The sequence below is a fragment of the Westerdykella ornata genome (assembly GCF_010094085.1).
Source record: "Westerdykella ornata strain CBS 379.55 unplaced genomic scaffold EI97scaffold_3, whole genome shotgun sequence".
Lineage (NCBI taxonomy): Eukaryota > Fungi > Ascomycota > Dothideomycetes > Pleosporales > Sporormiaceae > Westerdykella > Westerdykella ornata.
Window position 1 is genome coordinate 125,775 of NW_022986853.1, and position 19,563 is coordinate 145,337.

At 55.1% G+C, this 19,563-nt stretch overlaps 7 protein-coding genes across 7 annotated transcripts; 3 read left to right on the top strand and 4 right to left on the bottom strand.

Moving 5' to 3' along the window:
- Positions 1-81: 81 nt before the first annotated feature.
- EI97DRAFT_455477 (cyclin-like protein) lies at positions 82-1,292 on the top strand (the record flags this gene model as incomplete). Its single annotated transcript, XM_033800650.1, has 2 exons — positions 82-814; positions 868-1,292. 2 exons carry the CDS (start codon positions 82-84, stop codon positions 1,290-1,292), a joined length of 1,158 nt encoding a protein of 385 aa, XP_033656741.1.
- Positions 1,293-2,465: 1,173 nt separating this feature from the next.
- Positions 2,466-3,377, bottom strand: EI97DRAFT_430297 (uncharacterized protein). Its single transcript, XM_033797645.1, has 3 exons — positions 3,289-3,377; positions 3,233-3,234; positions 2,466-3,100 (listed from the first exon to the last, which is right to left on the bottom strand). The coding sequence occupies exons 1-3, from the start codon at positions 3,337-3,339 to the stop codon at positions 2,683-2,685; spliced, it is 471 nt and encodes a 156-aa protein (XP_033656742.1). The 5' UTR covers positions 3,340-3,377; the 3' UTR covers positions 2,466-2,682.
- A 398-nt stretch (positions 3,378-3,775) lies between these two features.
- EI97DRAFT_491928 (uncharacterized protein) lies at positions 3,776-5,238 on the bottom strand. Its single transcript, XM_033802291.1, has 3 exons — positions 4,904-5,238; positions 4,488-4,851; positions 3,776-4,426 (listed from the first exon to the last, which is right to left on the bottom strand). The coding sequence occupies exons 1-3, from the start codon at positions 5,109-5,111 to the stop codon at positions 3,997-3,999; spliced, it is 1,002 nt and encodes a 333-aa protein (XP_033656743.1). The 5' UTR covers positions 5,112-5,238; the 3' UTR covers positions 3,776-3,996.
- Positions 5,239-5,350: 112 nt separating this feature from the next.
- On the bottom strand, positions 5,351-8,155 carry EI97DRAFT_430300 (SWIRM-domain-containing protein). The gene is made up of 3 exons (XM_033797646.1): positions 7,829-8,155; positions 7,155-7,702; positions 5,351-7,101 (listed from the first exon to the last, which is right to left on the bottom strand). Exons 1-3 carry the CDS (start codon positions 7,932-7,934, stop codon positions 5,548-5,550), a joined length of 2,208 nt encoding a protein of 735 aa, XP_033656744.1. The 5' UTR covers positions 7,935-8,155; the 3' UTR covers positions 5,351-5,547.
- Positions 8,156-8,419: 264 nt separating this feature from the next.
- Positions 8,420-9,571, top strand: EI97DRAFT_371258 (electron transfer flavo protein-like protein subunit alpha; the record flags this gene model as incomplete). Its single annotated transcript, XM_033795277.1, has 3 exons — positions 8,420-8,722; positions 8,770-8,938; positions 8,994-9,571. 3 exons carry the CDS (start codon positions 8,420-8,422, stop codon positions 9,569-9,571), a joined length of 1,050 nt encoding a protein of 349 aa, XP_033656745.1.
- Positions 9,572-10,103: 532 nt separating this feature from the next.
- On the top strand, positions 10,104-12,983 carry EI97DRAFT_168642 (voltage-gated potassium channel). The gene is made up of 6 exons (XM_033793403.1): positions 10,104-10,406; positions 10,473-10,502; positions 10,558-10,695; positions 10,750-10,888; positions 10,954-11,259; positions 11,313-12,983. The coding sequence occupies exons 1-6, from the start codon at positions 10,204-10,206 to the stop codon at positions 12,894-12,896; spliced, it is 2,400 nt and encodes a 799-aa protein (XP_033656746.1). The 5' UTR covers positions 10,104-10,203; the 3' UTR covers positions 12,897-12,983.
- Positions 12,984-14,552: 1,569 nt separating this feature from the next.
- EI97DRAFT_455483 (RhoGAP-domain-containing protein) lies at positions 14,553-18,502 on the bottom strand (the record flags this gene model as incomplete). Its single annotated transcript, XM_033800651.1, has 6 exons — positions 14,553-14,702; positions 14,757-14,890; positions 14,940-17,588; positions 17,653-18,204; positions 18,331-18,361; positions 18,425-18,502. 6 exons carry the CDS (start codon positions 18,500-18,502, stop codon positions 14,553-14,555), a joined length of 3,594 nt encoding a protein of 1,197 aa, XP_033656747.1.
- Between the last annotated feature and the right edge of the window lie 1,061 nt (positions 18,503-19,563).

A 19,563-nucleotide genomic window follows, 5' to 3' on the forward strand; every position in this document is an offset into this window, starting at 1 on the left:
GTACCTTCACACGACATTGCCGAACCTCATTCACTGAAAGATCACTGGCTACCCATCTGTAGCCACTCCGACCCCCTCGCCATGGCGCCCGCCGCGTCGTCCGACGAGCGAGTCGGGCCTCCAGCTTCCTTCATCGAGGTCGCCAAGCCCTATCTCCTGCAGTCAGCCATTGAACGCCGTCTCAGTGATCTCAACATGTCGGACGCCAGAGAGGACGCCGTGCGGCTTCAAGGCGTCGCCTGGATTGACAGCGTTCGCCGCAGCCTCCAGCTTCCCGTGCGAACCTTCAACACGGCCGTCGTTTACTTCCACAAGTTCCGCTCGCTCCATGCCGACAACGAGTACAATTGGGCCGATGCCAGCGCCGCCGCTCTCTTCACTGCATGCAAGATTGAAGACACGCTCAAGAAGTCGAGGGATATTCTGTGTGCCAGTTGGAACCTGAAGCTGCCCGTGGGCGAGCATCTTGCGCCCGACGATCCGCGCTTTGAGAACCCCTCGAAGCTCATCATCGGTCTGGAGCGGCTGATGCTGGAAAGTGCAGGTTTTGATTTCCGGAATCGACATCCCCAGAAGTTGTTGGTGAAGCTGGCGAGGACCATGGGGTTTGGCGTGGAAAGAGAGGCGAGGACCGCTTGGAATCTATGCTTGGATCTGTACAGGACGTTTGCGCCGCTCAAGCAGACGGCAGCAACCATGGCGATTGCGTGTATTGAGTTGGCGGCCAGGTTACATGATTCGAAGCCGGAAGAGCTTGTGGACAGGGGCCCAATGTCCTATGACAAGTGGAAAACCAGTCGGGCTGAAGTAATGGGTTCGTTGCATGATATATTTCTATCCAGTCACCACGTGCTGAATTCACTGCAGAGACGCTTCTGGACCTGCTCGACCTTTACACCCATCACCGTACCGCTACTGCCGTGGGACCCTTCTACCCCCTCGAGACCTTTATTGACATCCGCATCCGTTTAAACCAGGAAGCCTCGGCGGCGAACATCCCACGCTTCGCCGCCTACATTGCGGAAGCAAGCTGGCCACGCTCCACCAACGGCTCTGCCTCCAAGCTGCGCAACGGAATCGACACGGCCAGTCCTTTGACGCCCGTCACCCCAGGGACGACCTCGCCGTCGGCCATGGCAACCCGAGGCCACGGCGGCACAGTACGCTTCATGCTTGACGCGGCGCGGGCTCGACACGAACGCGCCGAATACGACAAGTATCATGAAGCAGAGGAAGAGGAGTACGAAGTGGAGATTGCTGTTGAGCCAGAGGTCAGCTCGCGTGGGCGCTGATTCTGCAGAACCGACCTGCAGAAGCCCAATGCTTCAAGAAAGACCTTGGTCTTGTTCAGAGCGACCCAATGATTACTTGGTTGTCACATGGGTGCTAATGAGACGTGTCCAAATAGGTCAACAACGCACCCTCACTCGATAGTGGAATTACGGCACACAGACCCGAGAGTCGGCCGTCATCCTCTTCTCGTTCTAGCTCAAAACCGTCTGGTGCGGATCGAGCGGAGTATCAGGCACAAGGCGACGCTTCACCCATGGTTGGTCGAGAGAAAGCCTGCGGCTCGTCGGACGGTGACCGTTCCATGAGCATTTCCACTGGTGGAGAGGGGCAGTCATGGGCCTCCTCATGACGAAGGTTCGAGAGGCAGCTACATAGATGGAGAAAGGGAGGAGTCTTCGGCTGGACGGAAGAGGATTTACCAACTGGAAAACCATGGAGGAGGAGTGGGAAGGATGAGAAGAGAGCAACTGAGAGTTGACTAGGGAACAGGGGCAAGATTAGGGCAGCATTGCTGCCGTAGGGGCTGGATGATGGACCTCCAAAAACGTTTATACCATACACAAGGCATCATTATCGGTGAGGTAATACTCGTTGTGGAGGAACTGGAACTTCCACGAGGCGACGCTGGCTGTTTTCATAACGATGACAAAATAAACGCACCATCTTTATACAGATTTGTTCCGCCTATGCTTCAGGTGTACCGTTCTCACTACAAGAGTCGCCCGGTTGGTTTCTCGTACCCGAGACACGTTGTCCGTGAGTGAACCAGCACATGGTGAGGAGCTAACAGGTACAGGTATCATGCCCCCTCGATCCTTGGAGCCCACCATACCCATGGTTGCGTACATTTAACGGATTGGCTTAGGGAATTTATAGTTCTTCTTATCGTTCCATCAAGGGTTTCGATGGTTGAAATTGAGGGGTCCGGGTTGGGCGCTCGCCTTCTTCACCCCTTAGAATGGTGCATTTTCAAACCGTTGAAAAGCATTACTCTGCAATAGGAAGAGAAGATCAAAGTCATGACTGTTCATTGCCAGAATAAGAAACCGTTACATTATATATACACACGGTATGAAACCGAATTCTCTCGCAGAACTCACAGAACGAGGCATGCACAGCCAGCACAACATGAATGCAAACAGTGACACATTTGCCATCCGCTGTACCGAGCTCAGAAAATAGGGAGGGGGGAACTGCGTAGTCCATGATAGGGAGAAATCCATTTGGACAGACCAACGGACCCGTCCGCAAATCCTGGTGAAGAGAAATCCGACGAGACTCTGCGTCAGGGTTGCACAATGTTTACTTCTTCGCCGGGTACTTCTTGAAAAAGTATCTACGGACATCTGTTAGCCTCATTATGGATCTTCGCGAAAAGCCGGACCAAACTCACTGGCTGACATAGTAGTCCCCCAGGGCAAACAGACCCACAACACCTGCCCACGTCCCTACTAGCTTCCACGTCAACTTATTGGCAGCATACTTCCTGTACGCGCCAATGCCGAGGAGGGTTCCCAGAATGCCCAACGTCAGAGCATTGCCCAATATAACGGGATTCTTCGCATTCTGCTTCGCTATGTCGCTGCCACGCTTGGCCTTCTCCTTGGCCTTGTCCTTGGCCTCCTTCTCCTTCGCGGCCTGTTGCCTGGCGCGCTCCTCGAGCTCGATGCGTTCGGCCTGCGTGTCCGTCTTTATCGACTGGGACTCGAAGTCTGACGGGACAGAGGAGACGTGGGGGGAGTCGACGTCGACGAGGGAGTGGACACTTTCGTCGGAGCGCTCGACTTCGGGCATGGCCGGAGCACGGCTGAGTGAATCCAGTCAGTATGATTCGAAGTGTGGAGGGATATGGAGGTGAGTGGCAAGCCCAATGGTTCGCGTGAGTTAGAGGTGCTGACAGCGAACAAAGGGACTTGCTAGGTAGAGGAGAAGAACGTACGCCTGCGCTCTGGTTAGCAGCCGTGATGCACAGTAACAGCTATGTGGAGTACTCACTTCTTCGGCACTCTGGTGAGGGCCCTTCTTCGCTACATCTGCGTAAGACATGGTGATTTGCTGTTATATGGACAGGTGCTAGCTAGACAAGCTTGTATAGAGTATGTATGTCGAATAGCGACCGAGACGTAGATGGACGGAGTCGTTGTATGGAGATGAGAGACGAGTGAAGATGGAGTGAGGCGATACCAGAAGAATGGTGGCTGGCACGCGGGATGTTATACTCGTCAAGGGACGGCTTGTGACAGGACGGTGGCAGGGTTTTGACTGCTCGGGAGAACCAAGGCGGGCGACCAGGCCCATCTGATGCAAGGCCACGAGCTTGACGTGATGGTCGGAAACGGACTAGCGCACTACGTCATGCCCAGCGGCAGGAAGTGCTGCCGAGAAGACAAAGCATGGGTGGACACAGCGGCCTGGAATGACTACCTAGGTACCTACCTACTACTTAGTACACAGTACTGTACCTAGGCTAGACTAGGTATCTGGGAGAGGGTGATGGTGTTTAGTACTTTTTTTGTTTTTCTTGATTTACTGTGTGTGTCTGTGGACACAGTAAGCAACATGCTATGTAGGGTGCGTTTCTGGACATGGCAGAGATGTCAACGCCGGAAATGCTATGCCGTCTTCGTACAGTACGCGCCTCCAAAATGCCATCCATACAATACAATGCTAATCGTACATTGACTCTTTTGCCATTGGTTTTTCTCACTTCGTTGCCTTCTTTTCCTTCTTCTGCATCTCGACATTCGCGTCCCTCTCGTCATGCCAGGCCTTGGGAATCACCTCGTTGCTCTCGCTCACTGCCTTCTGCTCCTTCTTTGCCTCTGCTGGCGGAGGACTGACTGGCTCAGTGGCGCTCTCGGAACGAGGCTCCTGCGGATTCTTTGTGGCCGGTCCAGTGTAGTGCTTATCCGAGTCGCCATAGTCTTGCTTGACCTGCTCAGTCGCTGCCAGGGCTCTCTGCTCCCTAGACTCGCTGTCGCCGGTCGATGATACCGAGGCCAGTTCGGGACTAGGGTTTTCCGAGTCAGGTGCAGGGAGCTGCGCTTCGTCCGCAGTCACGTCGTCATTCTCGTCCGTGTCCAGCTCTGAGCCGTAGATTTCGGGGTACTGTCTGAAGCAGTTCTGCATGTCCCTACCAGGACGTCAGCAAAGCCAGGTTGCCAAGATGGCTGCTGGAAGTCGCAATGACTTACTTGAACTTCTCCACGCAGTCCATGCCCTTGGGCTCCTCTGTTGAGTATACGAAGCAGCTGAACGCAGCCTTGAATTCCTCGCCGCAAGGTCCATGAGCCATGCCCCCTAGACAAGGGCAATCCCAATTGATCTCTCCAGTCTCCGGATTGAACGCGCCTTGCTGTTCGGCTTCCTCCTCTAGTTCCTCGACGCTGCCTGATGCAGCCGTCTCTTCGTGCGTTTGAGTTGCCTTCTCTTTCTCGGCAGCAGCAGCAGCCGCTGCTTCAGCGGCCTCCGCCTTCCGCCTCCTTCGCTCCTCCGCGATGGCATCAATGGTTGGGAGTATTTCAGTTTCGTTGTCCGTCTCGGGAATGACCGGGATGACTACGCGATGGTGTTAGCCAGACCTGCAACAAGAAAGCGTTTGTTCTCCCACCTCTGGGTTCTTCGGCAAACAAATCGGTGCTGTTGTACGAGTATATCAGGGCGCCTGCAATGCCCAAGCGTGCCGCCAGGCTTTTCCAACTCCTCGACTTTTCGGCGGGCGGAGCTGTGCTAAGAAGTCGTCGCGACGGTGCCAAAGTGCGCGGGAAAGCGCGCACCGCCGATTGCCGCGCAACCAAGCGCGATGCAGGCCGGAACATGTTGCTGGCGAAGCACACGAAGGAAACGAACTGCACAGTGCGTGTGTGGAAAGAATGTGGTGGTTGCGTCAGTCCGTTGATCGAAAGATGAGAAGCGCAGGATTTCTAAGCGGAAAGCCGAACCGAGCGGCGCGCCAGTGCCTGGGTTTCGTTCCTGGCGATCTGATCTGCCGGAGGCTTGTCCATCTATAGATGACCACGAAAACAACAAACCCATGTGCTCAAGCGGTTGGAAAGCTCAGAAAAGTCAGAATTCTGGATTCTTTAGAAACTAATATACACCAAACCTTCCTTTGGCGTGCCCAAATAAACTACCTGGATTCCCCAAAACCAATACGAAGAGACGCCGCCCACCATTGTAGGTATTCCCCCCTTGGTTGCCACGCAAACCGAACCCGGGATGCAAGACGGGCATCATAATGAGGTTCGGGGCCTCCTAGATCTCTACGCGATTGAAGCCCTCATTTCCTTCTCCGATTGGTTGTGCAGTCCCATCCACGCTGGCACGCTTCACCCCGATATTGTCCTCACTCTTGCCCACTCCAAACGTCCTTATGGCCTCCGTCAGCGCATTGATGGCATCTTCCGGACTCATAGATCCAGGCAGGCCGGCGCCTCCAAGGCTAGCACCGATCTTCTTGGTGGCCTCTTCAAAGCCTCGGACACGCCTTTGGAACGTCAGTCTATCCAGGAAGAGCTGCTGGCGACGTCGCTGAAGTTCACGGCGCTCTGCGGCGAGCAGCTTCTCGAAATCATCAAAGTGTGCCAACTTCAGCTGGAGCTTTTGAAGCTGGAGGTTTACGGCCCCAGACACGAGGCGGGAGATGTGACGCTCTTCATGAGAAGCCAGAGCTGAAGCACGCGCAGCGGACAGCGCGAAAGGCAGCGTTACGAGAGGGTTCGCCCCGGTCGAGCTCTGCGCGGCGGCGCTGTCTCCCGTAGACGCAGTCTGTTGGATGGTGTCTACCTCCATGGCGTCTTCATTCTTGACATCTGATGCTGCTGCTGAGGCAGGTGCCTGTTCCTTCTCCTTGCCTTTCTCGGAGCCTGCTGCCGGTACTTTCTCGAGCTTGTCTTTTAACATGCGCCTCATTTCTGTCACGCTCCTTCCTGACGCGACAGCAGCTTCGGTCACGTTTGCAGGAGCCAACCCAGCCAGGAAGCTCACGACGCTGAGGACAGGGTTATCCGCATGGTGAATCGGTATACGCCCTTGGCTCAGAAGACCGAGGTCCCGGACAAACCGTTGCGATTGGGACATAGGTTCTTGTTGAGGGATCTCCGGTTCCTCGTATTTGTCCTCGATCTCCAATTGAAGGAATTTCATGACACATTGCTCACGGGTCTTGGTCTGGACATGGTCGGCCACGCTGTTCCAGTCGTCATCGAATCTCTCCAATCCTTCTAGCAGGAGAAGCACTTCCTCGTCCGACCACTTATCCTCGGGCATACCCGCACCGGGGTCATCGCTCGCAGAGATCTTGACAAAGTCTTTGGTGCTCCAGTTCGAAGGAAAATGCTTTTCGAAGAAGCACCTCGGGCAGATGTCGCGCAAGCTAGATGCATTGCCCTTCGGTTGAGCAGATTGGTCAATCGTCTTCTCATACCGGTAGTAGACGCTGGTACAGTCAACGCCACAGGTGTTGCAGTGAACCGCCTTGGCCGGTTCCTTCTGAGCCGCCTCGAGGTCCTTCACGGCAGCACCCGTTGCGCCATTGGAAGCACCTTCGCCGTTAGCCGCCTTGTCCTTGGGCTCAGAGACGGCCTCCTTGCCGTTGGGTTCGTAGATGTGTCGATGAAGTAACGTCTTCGTCTCGGTCTTGGGCTGCTGGCTTGCAGCTCGCTCGGTGCCAGGATGTGGCTTCCCTTGAGACTTGACCACCTCGGGAGCTGGTTGAAATGCCTGGATTCCCCTTGGGGTGTCCACAGTAACCCTGAAGTGGCTTGTGTTTGGGGGGCCAATGTTTGATGGCCTCTCTTGGGGATCAACCTGTCCATGAGTGTTAAATCAGCGGCGGTAGTAATCGTCCGGGAGAGGTCTACCTGATAATTGATCAAACCCCACTGCTCTAGAAATGCGTGTACCCTCATGATCGCACACACATCACCAGCCAGATTACGACGGCATGCCGTGACAGTGAGATATTCCTCTGGGTTTAGCCGGTACGTGTTGATCATGAAGTCGCGGTAGTCCCGATACACGGCGGGTGTCTTGCTCCGGTTCCTCCCGTTGAAGAACTCTGGAAGTGCCTTTCGTTCGCGGTAGTCAATATACCGCATATCGAACCAAGAGGCATAGCTTGGGATGACTGTTGCGTACGTTTGCGCAACGAAATGCGCTCGAGCTGATGATTCCAGGGCGGCTTTCGCCTGCGCCTCGGGGTCTGCGTTCTCGGCGGCATCGCCATCTTTCCCTTTCTTGGACTCGTCCACGCCGGTCATCTCCTCGTCATCTTGAGCATCCGCATCTTCGGCTTCGGGCCGCGGCCCTTCAGGCGCATCGAGTGGGTTGTCTGACACGGGTGCGGGAGCGACTGCGGACTGCTCTCTGGAAGACTCTTTGATGGGAGGGTCTTCGGCCATGGAGACATCTAGCGCAAGGGTTATTGATATGTACAGAGCTAAGAGATCCATCCGACTAATAATCGAGGACAGAGATAGTTATTGCGCAAAGCTGTGCGAACTAGAGGTAGCGGGTTTCAATGGGTAATGCATACCTTGATCTACGGAACCGGCGGGCTGTGTGGGAGCCGCACCTTCAGCGCCTGCAGCGGTCAAGGGAGTCTGCGCAGACGTAATAGGTGCACTCGCATCGTCGGCCATGGCCTTCGCAGTGACGGGTGATATACGCGACGGACTGGTGAGGAGCCACTCCTTGCGGCGAAGGTGAGGCGATTGTCTGGACGAACAGAATTCCAAGTCAAGAACAGGTGAATGTGGCCGCAGCGATCAGTAGAGCAACCGCGAATATGCAGCGGGTTATTGGGGATGGGATGAGATCGTAGTCGTCCAAAAGTCGTGCCTGGGGCGGTTGTCGCGTCGAACCGTCGCGGTGCGTCGCAATGCTTTGGGAATGCTTGGCGTTGAGGATCGGATCACGTGAAAAAGCTTGATTCAGCAACGAACATTTGGTGGAACCCGGCAAGGGCCGCGCAAAGGCGAGCGGACAGCCGAGGACTTCCGAGTGCTTGTTGCGTGAGAAGGTGGCTTAACACAACTTCCTCAATTCCAGCGGTGTGCCATCTCATCTTTCTGCACGCCTCTTTCCCTTGCTTCCTCCCTCCAGATCTGTTCGACCATCCCCGGACATGTTCTCCCTCGCGCCTCGGTCCGTCCTCCGCCAGGCACGGACACAGTTCCGCCTTTCGCAACCCACTGTCGTCCCTCAGTATTCGGCAATCGCGCGGCTACTCTCAACCCTGGCGGTCCTTGAGCAAAGAGATGGGAAGCTCAGTGTACAATCGCTGGCTACAGTAGCGGCAGGACAGAAGATTGGTGGTTCAGTGACTGGTTTAGTCGCTGGAAGCGGGGCGAAGGCCGTGGCAGAGGCGGCGGCGAAGGTGAAGGGTGTGGAGAAGATAATATACATTGAGAATGGCGCTTATGATCGGGTACGAGCCACTCTACAATCGAAGAGACGGGGCTGACCGGAACACAGGGTTTGCCCGAGAATTGGGCGCCGTTGCTGGTTGAGAACGTTAAGAAGGGCGGCTTCACACATCTCATTGCTGCACACGGTGCCTTTGGGAAGAGCTTGCTTCCTCGAGTTGCAGCCCTTCTCGACAGTCAACAGATTTCAGACGTGACTGGGGTTGAGAGCGAGGACAGTGAGTAGACTCTATTCGCGGGAATGATTCTGCCATGTCGCTCACATACGGGCAGCGTTTGTGCGACCCATCTATGCCGGGAACGCCATCCTTACCGTCCAATCCTTGGATCCCATCAAAATCCTCACCGTGCGAGGTACTGCGTTCCCTACCCCCGAGACGGAGGGTGGATCGGCAGCAGTGGAGGAGGGTGTTGACCCCAAGGTCGAGTCTCCTACCGAGTGGCTCTCGGAGGACCTTGCAAAATCAGACCGGCCGGATCTGGGCTCCGCAGAGAGGGTGGTATCAGGTGGCCGTGGATTGAAGTCGAAGGAGGAGTTTGACAGGCTTATCCCTCCTCTGGCAGACGCTCTTGGTGCGGCCATTGGCGCGTCCAGGGCCGCCGTCGATAGCGGATTCGCAGATAACAGCTTACAAGTTGGACAGACTGGAAAGAACGTCGCTCCTCAGCTGTACCTCTGCGCCGGTATCTCTGGCGCAATCCAGCATCTTGCCGGGATGAAGGACAGCAAGGTCATTGCTGCCATCAACAAGGATCCCGAGGCCCCCATCTTCCAAGTAGCGGATGTGGGACTAGTGGGAGATCTGTTTGAAAAGGTACCCGAGCTGACCGAGAAGTTGAAGGCGCAGTAGATGAATATCCCTTATCCCTTGTTGCTTAGTCATCTGTCCATAGAGGTAGGTAGAGTGTAAGAGCTTTGAAGCAGGAACAATGATTTCTCTTTCCCATTTGCCAGGAATCCCAGAATGCGGATGCAGCACTCTGTAGTCCAGTCGAGCGGTTCTTTTACCACTGTTGGCAGGAATTGGACGTAGAAGTAGACTGCTTCCCACAAATGCCCAGGTGGCAAACCGGCGACGCGGGGTCTTGGCCGCGTTGGGTGTGGTGGGGAGACGGACTGCTCGTATAGCTCAGATCCTCTGACGTCTCTCCCACAACATGCACGCGACGTTGGAATGTGACAAGGCCTCACTCCTTCTGCGGCCTGGTCATAAGGCATCCAACCCCTTAGCATGTCTCCAAACGCATGCATCTTCTTCCCTCTCCTCCGCTGGCGCTGACGTGTTTGTAAGAATCCTTGAATAGCTCAACTCTTATCGCCTTTGTTCGACAGCTCCGTGATACTGCCGCCACATTTGCACCCAACCTCACCCCAGACCCAACTCTCTCCAGGTGCTCCTCTCACGACCTTCTCCATATGCTAGAGGTTTCCAGATAATGCCTGCGTTCCAAGCCTCTACATGGATTCCCTTTGAACTGAAGCATGGCCTCATCTCCCTCGCCAGAAACGGAGAATCCGTCTGGTAACCTCGAGAAAGACGGTGCTTCTGGAAACAGGTGCAGCGGCTCCACTGCTGTCCCTAATTATGGTGGACCTACCGACGGCGTAATACCCCCCAGTGGTTCTAGTGCACCAGAGAGGGCAAGATGGACACTACGCAAGAAGTACCAAGAGGGCGAGGAGACGTAGGCCACGACCCAGTCACTCTACCGCATTTGTAAAAGTTTATAGGTGCTGACAAGTCCTCACAGCCACTGGTGGTTCGCTTCCACCGCAGTCCCGTAATTACTTCATCAGTGGTGATATTTCCAGCCTGCCTGACTAACGCTTTTAAAGACTACTAGCTGCCACGATCGGCCCCCTCGCCAATGTCTCCTCACTTGCGGCCCTAGTCAATCCTTGGACAGCAATCGTCTTCATCAACGGAGAGTTTGTCCCTCAATATAACGGTATCAACATTAAAGATCCCTCCTGGTAATGACCTGCCCCTCTGAACGAACGCCAGCTAGCAGGGCTAACATCACCTAGGATCTATTGGCTTAACGTAGGGAGCTTGGTTTGTGGTTTTATAGGGAACGTGTTCCTCTTGCTAAACTTTACTCAACGGGTGCGATACCTCATTGCGCTACCTATGACCATCTTCTTTTGGTACCTTGCAACCGGTTTGGTAAGTGATAGTCTATGTCGTATAACGCCGGGTCCTTCTGGCCAACCCTTTTCTAAGTCTTCTAGCTCATGGGTATCACCCTCTCCATGAACATCTATGCGCCGCCCAGCCGCCCGGATCAAATCTACACCCAGGCCTACTGGTATGCAGTTTCAGCCGCGGTCTTCTACATGTTCTGCTCCATTATCCTCATGATCAACATGTTTGGCTACTTCCGAGGCCATTACCCGAGCGAATTCAAGTTGACCGACGCCCAGCGGACCCTCATCCTGCAGACAATGGCCCTCTTTATCTGGCTGGCCGGAGGAGCAGGCGTCTTCTCCGCCATAGAGCAGGAAGCAGGCCAAACGGGTTGGCAGTTTTCAGACGCAGTAGGTCGGTTCCATTCGAAGTGTCGTTCCAGTCCACTGACTATTCGGTCAAGCTGTACTTTTGCGACGTGACAATATTGACGGTTGGCTTCGGCGACCTCTCCCCCACGACCAGCCTAGGCCGAGGTCTCATCTTTCCCTACGCCGTCGGTGGCATCATCATTCTAGCCTTGGTCATCTCCTCAATTTACAAATTTATGAGGCAGATGTCGACTGAGAATATCGTCCAGAAGAGGGTGCACTGCATGCGGGAACGTACCCTTCAACGAACGGTCAGCAGCTCCTTCGATCTCCGAGCTCGCGAACACGAAGTCCATCACTTGATACGCAACCGCAGTGTCAGGGACAGAAAGATCAGCAGGCCCTATCAATTGCGGGAATGGAGGAGGAAAATCCTCGATTCTACGCCGAACCCCTTGAGCACGGTCCGCCAACCTCCTCCCATCATCATGCGCGAGGAGAAGGATCGGTTCGATGCCATGAGACACATACAGCAACGCGCTCACAGGCTGAAGAAATGGGGCGCAGTGACGTTCTCAATCATCGCGTTCACCATTCTGTGGTGCATAGGCGCCGTGGTGTTTTGGAGATGCGAGAGAACGGTTCAGTCAATGTCTTATTTCAATGCGCTCTACTTCTGCTACATCTCCCTCCTGACCATTGGCTATGGAGACATAGCGCCGAAGTCCAACGCGGGACGTTGCTTCTTCGTCATCTGGAGTGTCATTGCAGTGCCTACCATGACAGTACTCGTGTCACATCTGGGAGACACCGTTGTAGCGAAGTTCAAGAGGTGGTCCAGTGCACTGGCCGACTTCACCGTCCTCCCAAAGCAAGGCATATGGCGCAACTTCCTCAACAAGCATCCGTGGCTTCTAGCCCGGATCCAGAGTAAGGAGGAGGCCCGTGCCTTGAAGAAGAGGGTCGAACGAGGGTTCGAGACTTTGGATCCTGAGGCAGCTGTCGGGAGTGATGGGCGGAGCTTTGAACGGGTTGATGCAGCGATCCCACCCCAAGGCGACACCCCGGGCGTGGATGGCGGGGAGAGGCCGGCGGTTCGGGTCCTGGAGGCTGAACATGATATTCAACATGTGCCTTCGCCTCAAGAGCTATCTCGCCGGTTGGCGGAGTGCATCAACGATGTGGCCGGCCATCTCTGTCTGCCGACGCCGAAGAGTTATTCGTGGGACGAATGGTTCTCGTTTAGTCAGCTGATCCGGCTGTCCTGGGAGAATGCAGACGAAGAGGAAGGCGTCTTCGTCGAATGGGACTGGATCGGCGAGGACAGCCCGTTGGTCAGTGGTCTGACTGAGAGTCAGTGGCTGCTGAACCGGCTGTGCGAGGCTTTGATAAGGGTGGCGAAGAGGAGAGAACGGGAAATGCTGCTTCCGGAGAGGCAGGCATACGCTGATGAAGGGAGAAGGCACCGATCTGACGAGAGAGCCAGTGCAAGTGGTAGTAGCGATGGGAAGAAGGAGAGAGGGAAGAAGGAGAAGGAGAAGGAGAAGGAGAAGGAGAAGGAGAAGGAGAAGGAGAAGGAGAAGGAGAAGGAGAAGGAGAAGGAGAGGATGGACTATGAAAACCAGGGGGAAGGTCGGGGTGTTGATGAAGGTAGAGCCGTGGAATCGTTGCCCTGAACGCCGCTACCACTTTCCTGCGTTTGTCTTCGGCACGTGAAAATATCTCGTGTCTGGTTATTTCTGTAACTACAACTAATTTATTTTCTGGTATATAAGTGACAATTATTTTCCTTACTTTCGCCCTGAGTACAGGATAGCGAAAAAGGTCTATCGGCTTCCAAAAGGCAAGAGTCACGCAGTATTGCACCGATTCGGCCCGGTCGACCTTTTTATTGCCATTTGGAGGGCCCTAGTTCGAGTCTTGCTGTGGCCTATAAATCTTTTCCTTTTTTTTAAAAAAAGAGGAATATATCTATGTATATATATATATATATTTAGGGCTGGTCCGTAACTTCTAGGGGCGTACGTAGCTAGGAGGGTAAAGGCACCTGAGTTCCTCGATACGATTGGAATATCCTTTTACCTGCTCAGTATTAGTATAGCAGTTGGAGGTAGGTAAGGGTATCACTCTTTAACTTGTAGCACACCCGGGACAAGAGGTGCTGAGTCGGCTAACGGGGAATTTGAAGGCGACACAAGTGGCGTAGGACATGAAGCGGCCGTAGAATGAAGCTAGTTGACACAGGCGTCATGTTTTTAGCGGAATGGTAACGTTATGGGCAACTCACATATGCCCGCTCTAGACGTGCCTAGTGACTGATCCCACGCAAAGAAGGGGTTTCGAGCGGAAGGTCAAGGCACGGTGCTGGCTCCCTCACATCCGACTGAATAACCCCCCTACATACACTGCCTCCGTGCTGCTCTTTTGCACTAGCTACGTAATAACATTCAGCTCTATAACGAGGCTCTACCTATCAGCATCATCAGGTGGTACCCAATCTAGTTGGGCTGACTAGGTAGTCTCGCCTACAGAGGATCTGCAAAGGGAGGGGAAAGAGAGGTGGTCGAGTCGGACGTGGCAACCCGCTCCAAGTAGGTCGTGAAAGTGGATTCACCAAACGAGGAACATTTCCGGAGACGATTCCAGATAAACCGGCCGGATCAGAGACCGACATTGTGTCTCATTTACGCCGAACGCACACGGGCACACGCTAGTCTATCTAGGCCAGCACATCGAGATAACCTATCCTCCCTCTCCTGCTCCTGCTCTCCGCTGCCCTCCCCACTCAAACGGGTATATGAACATCTCCCCTTCCTCCACCAGGCAACTTCACTCTTCCGTCGTCCCACGCAGATGGGATTGCAGGTCGAGCTCAGCTTCTGCAAGCGCTCGCTCCGCTCTATACGCGTACGTTCACATCCATTCGCCTCGCCTGGTCACCCGTAAAGAGGAAAACGATATCATACAACGAAAAACCGACAGAGAATCACTCTGGCATCCAAGCAAAACAAGCGCGACATGCCGTACACAAGCGGCCGTCAGAAATCGACGAACGCCAGACCCAAGCTGGCAAAAACGAGAAGGGACAGCAAGAAGGAAACATCTTTTCATCGTGAAACAACGCTATGCGCAGAAGCCAGTGGTGCAAATGGACAATCGAACGCCGTGCTAGTTCGCTCGAACGCGCATGCAGCCTGGTAGCGCAGAAAACGCTGCACATGTACAGGAAGCGCGGCGGGGTTATTACAAAGTCGCTATAAAGGAATACGAATTGTCCGGCTGGATAGGAAGAGACACAGGGTGGTGGGTATTGTTGGGTTTCACTCGGATTTTCAATCCGCACTACCATAGATATATTTGTGGTTCTCCAGAAGGTATTGGACTGCGTTCCGCTGGAGAGGGGCGTCGGTGAGTTCGCGCTGGATATCCATCGGGCGCATAATCGTTGGCGCGAAGACAACCGCGAGGTTGAGAGCCGACATCTGATAACGTATAAGTCGGGTGTACGGCGGTTGCTATTTTCCAGGGGCACTTACGAGGTTCTCTTTTGAGTGCTGGATCACACGGGACAAGTGGAATACCAGAAACTGCAGGCAATCGCGATGCGTACGAGGTATCTCGTTGATTGCACTGATCATCGCCTTGGCCTTTCGATCTGGGTCTTCGATTCCTGTTTCTGATTAGCGGGGAATCTACGCTATTTGCCGGACAGCACTCACGGCCGGCTTCCAGGAACTGGTCATAGACATCAAACGTAATCAATGGAATAGGGAGCTTGCGGAAATAGTTTTTCAGGGCTGAAGTGACCGAATGGATATCGAGATCCGGATCGGAAATGTCGTAGTCGTTGCTCTTCTCGAAACCGGACTTGACTTGGTTGACCTGCGACGCGCCACCGCTCTTGCGGTAGATGCCTTCGACATCCATACCTCGCAACTCGACCTCTTCCACACATCGGCTGACAATAGCGGGGATCATGCGCTTCTCAAACTCGCATCGAGCGGTCAGGTCGGAGCCAAAGAGAGTGGAGCTACTTTCACCGAGTAGATTGCTGGTGCTGTTGTTATGCTGCAGGTTCTTCAGGCGATCCTGTTGGCCCTTGTTGTTGATGTTGTTGTTGCTGTTGGGCTTGCCGCCAAACCAGCCGCGGGATTGGTTGCCATCCTCCTTGCTCTTGGTTGAACTAGACATGGACGCAGTCATGGACGCAAAGTCTGGCTGACTCTGCACAACAGGGCCGTAGGGTGACCCGATGGTAATACTCTTTTGACTGTATTCTTCTTCGCGCCGCTGATCCGAACCGAACGTGCTCTTGAAGCCCTTCGTCACGTTCTTGGTGATGACTTGACCGCCCTTCTTCCAGTTGAACTTGTTCGCTCTCCCTGTCTTGCTGATATTGACGACCTTGGGCTGGGCAACGGTGGCTTCGCTCTCGGCATCGTGGAGGTTAGAGTAGGATGCGTCATGAGGCAGACCCTGTATGTCTATGGAAATATCAGACTTGCCGCCTTTGTGGTGGCTGTGGTAGATGCCCAAGCCGCTGGCCCCGGACTGACCGATATCAATGGACCGCGCGCCGTTGTGGTGTTTATTATCCTTGAGCGTCTTCTGTATCGACTCGATGAGGTCCCGGTTCATGTTGGACAGCTTCGTGTTTTGGGCACTTAGCGACTCGTATTCCTGGAAACCCTTATCCTTCATTTGAATGAGGTTCGATATTTCATCGGTAAGCTCTGTCCGTCTCGAAATTAGCTCTTCGATTTGACCGCCCAGCTGATCCTTCAGCCGCTGCAGCGAGTTGGCAAAGTCCTTGAGTATGTCCGACTTGAGCGAGTTGATGTCAATGGTCTGGCCATTGTCCTTTGCGCGCTTCAGGTGGTCCGTCATGATCTCCAACTCGCGAATGAGCATTTCGCGCTGGGTATCCAAAACAGCCATGGTATTGCGCTTCTCCCTCAAGATCGTGTTGGCTTGCTTGATGTCCGCAGCATTATGCACAGTCTCCTGCAGGCCGTTCTTCTCGGCCTCGAGCTCGGCGATGCGTTGTTGGGCCCTGCGCAGCTCGTTTCGCAGGTTCACCGCCTCCTCCTTTGAATCCGGTGAGGCGACCGTGGGGCTGCTGATCTCAATCGATCCGTTTGTTGGCCACTTCTTATGCCCTTTCCCGGTCACCGAGCCACGGTCGCTGAAGCTTCGGCCGTGTTTTGACATGGCATTGGACACTCTGCGCAACACTCCGCCTTCCTTCTCGTGAGGTTCCTGACCCGACAGCAGACGAGCAAAGTCCTCGTCCATGGAAAAGTCACCCTGAGCGCTATAGCGCGGCAGCCCAGGCGTTGGAAGCACAGGCTGTGAATTGTCGCTTTGCAGGGTGCTGGCTGACTCGGACGTCTTGTGACTTTGGCCCGCTGGAGGAGGAGGGGGAGCCCGTGGAGAGGTGAAAGTATCGGCAGAAGGCGGTTGCGGGCGTCCTGCAGAGCGCTGAGGGAGAGCTGGGTGGTCGTACTGGGAATCAAGAGCGCTTCCCATGTTGTTATAGCCTCCATTGCTCTGAGACGGATGAGCGGTGGGGGTTGCGGGTGATGCAGAGGCCACTTCTTTTCTGGATGGCGCAGGGTTGTGGTTGGAATTTGCAAGCGAATCACCTCGTGCTGGGCGGTCAGTGGCGAGCGAATCCCCTCGCGCGGGTCTTTCGACGTGCTGGTTCGAGCTGTACGATGAGCCGGAGGTGACTGGAGAGTCTTCCTGAACGGACCGGGAGTCCAGCGGCAGAGGCGACGTCGTCAACGACGACTCCTGGGGGCTCATTAATCGCCCAGCTGCATCCGTGCCGGATGGGCCTTGCGACTGCGACCAAACGTCCGACTTTGAGTTCTTCCTCGCGTCTGCCTTCTTATGCTTGGGGACTTCTTGCAGCTTGAAGGCGTCTGTCGATTGCGACGAAGAAGGCGAGGCGTGCTGGCTGCGAGCGCGGTCATGGAGTGATGGGGAGTCATTGACCGACTCTTTGCGTCTTCTGCTGGGATCCATCAGGTGGTCCGAAGGCTGGCGGCCCTTCTCCTGAAAGGCGATGTGCGGACTCTTGTCCTGCCGCTCCACTGACGTGGATCGCGAATGATTCTCCTTGAGCATCTCTCGGTGGCTACCGGAGGGACGATTGAAATAGTCTCTGCCGGGCTTGCTGTCGACGCGTGGTGGGTTCGTTTCCGCCGTCACTTCGTGGTACTTGGTTGACTTGCCCAGTGGTGAAGGGCCCGGGGCAGGGTTTGGATCTAGGGCAAATGGGAGCAGGACGCCGTCATCATTTGCATCGGATGCTTCCGAGTGGTTCGACCCCTTGTATGTGCTCGCAGGGAGGGTGAGGTGGTCTGTTGGTGAGGGAGAGTAAGCATGGGATGTGGAGAGGGCACGTCATGTAGGCGGGAAAGGTACCTTTGCGGGGATCCTCCAACGAGGCAGGAGAAGCATCGCGCCTAAAGGTTGCAGGCGACGAGTCTGTTCGTTTGGGGTGGGGCGGGCGCGGAGAAGGCTCAGTGGTGGGTGGCTCGGAAAAGACATCGGAGGAGGTGTCTAGGTCGGGGGTGAAGTTGGCTTGGGGCACCGCAGCGTTGGGGGGCAAGGCTGGCAGCGACTTGTCTACCTTGGGTGCGGGAGCAGCGGCTGGAGGCTTCTTGGACTTTTTGCGTCGGCGAGCCATGAGGGACTCGTGGCAGGACATGCAAAAGATGCCCTGGGAGGTACGGGCATAGCGCAGGTTCTCAATCTTGCGTTTGCAGTTGCGGCAGCGGAAGCAGTTGGCACAGAAGGCCTGGTCGCCCGTCAGAATGGCCAAATCCTCAATCTTGTTGCCGCAGTGGTTGCAGCTGTAGGTGCAGTTGTTGCATATCAGGGAGCCGTCGCCGAGCAGGAGCAGGTTCGCGTCCGAGTCGAGAAGGGTGCCACAGGTGTTGCAGCGGAAGCAGTCGATGTGCCATCGGTTCCCAGCTGTCGTGAAGGGTCAGCGCAAGCATGTTCCAAGGTTCTCGAGCAAGCGGGGAGGAGATGGGAAGGGGCGCGAGGGCCAGAGTGTAGAGTGCAGGTGTGGGTGGGTGGAGGAGGGGGAATGCGCACCCAGCTCGAAGGCCTTGCCTTCCTCGAGGATCTGGACAACGGGCGAGGGTCAGCAAAACTTGACTCTTGTCGGGAGGTTGCTTCTGGTGCTCACCTCTCCGCATCCCTTGCACGGATAGACGACGTCGTCCTGATCCAGAGGCGACTCTGGATAGCCGCCGGGCGAGTCCATGGCTGCCAGCAGTGCACACACACACTCGTGTGGGAGGGAGCGACTGGCAAAGGGCGGAATAGGCGAAGGCCTGGGGGAAGAGAAGAGGGGGCGGCCTTGGAGGAGCGAGGGCGGGCGAGTTGAGGAGGTGGAGGTGCAGCCAAAAAGGCGATTAGCGGTGCGACATGTGGCTTGGGGAGGGCGTTCAGGAACAGTATGTAAGTAGGCCCGGCAAGGAAGGGGGGGCGCAGCAGGAGGGGCGAGGTGTAGGGAAGCTGGACAGTAGTAGTGCACAGTAGTAGTAGTGGACAAGTAGTGGACAGCCAACAGCCAGCAGCAGCAGCAGAAGAGGCGTGGGTATGGGGAGAGAGGGTGAAGGGGAGTTGGTCTTGGCTGGGGGCCGGGAAGGGTGAAGGACGCTGTGCACACCAGCCAATGAAGGGCAGCCAATCTATGGCAGCCAAACCCTGGGAGCTGGGGGCTACCGTCGATCCAGCTTTACAGTATACAAGTATACAGTATGCACCACTACTGTTGCGGGTACCTATGTATGGCAGTATAGTCTATGTTGGGGGCATCTCTCTCAGTCCAACAGAGGCCTTTCGCATTTGCAGAATCCCAACCCCGTCAGCATGTGCACGATCCGTCCATGTGCCCTGTGTAAGCAAACGGGCAGGGTGTAATGGATGGTTCCGCCAACGCACTGGTAGAGTTTATTAATGATCGTCGTGGTCCTCGAGCGACCGCAAGAAAAACGGAGGGATTCGCAGGATCTCGGATTCATACCCTAGGTACAGGAGCTCCTGTGAAACAGTCGGTTGAAAGAGTTTGCCGTCTGGCATACAGTACATCGTCCAGCCAACAACGCAGCAGACACCGGCGTCCCTTGCGGAGAATTCGTTGACTCTGAAAATAGACCGCATTTCATCGGAAAGGGGCATCCGCCCGGCAACTTATTACTGTGTACAAGTACATACCTACTAAATATGTTAACGACCCTAACCTAGAACTCGGGAATAATCAGATGGGCAAGAGATTCCTCGTCCACAACCCCCCTCGGCCGTTTCAGAGTCCGTCAACGC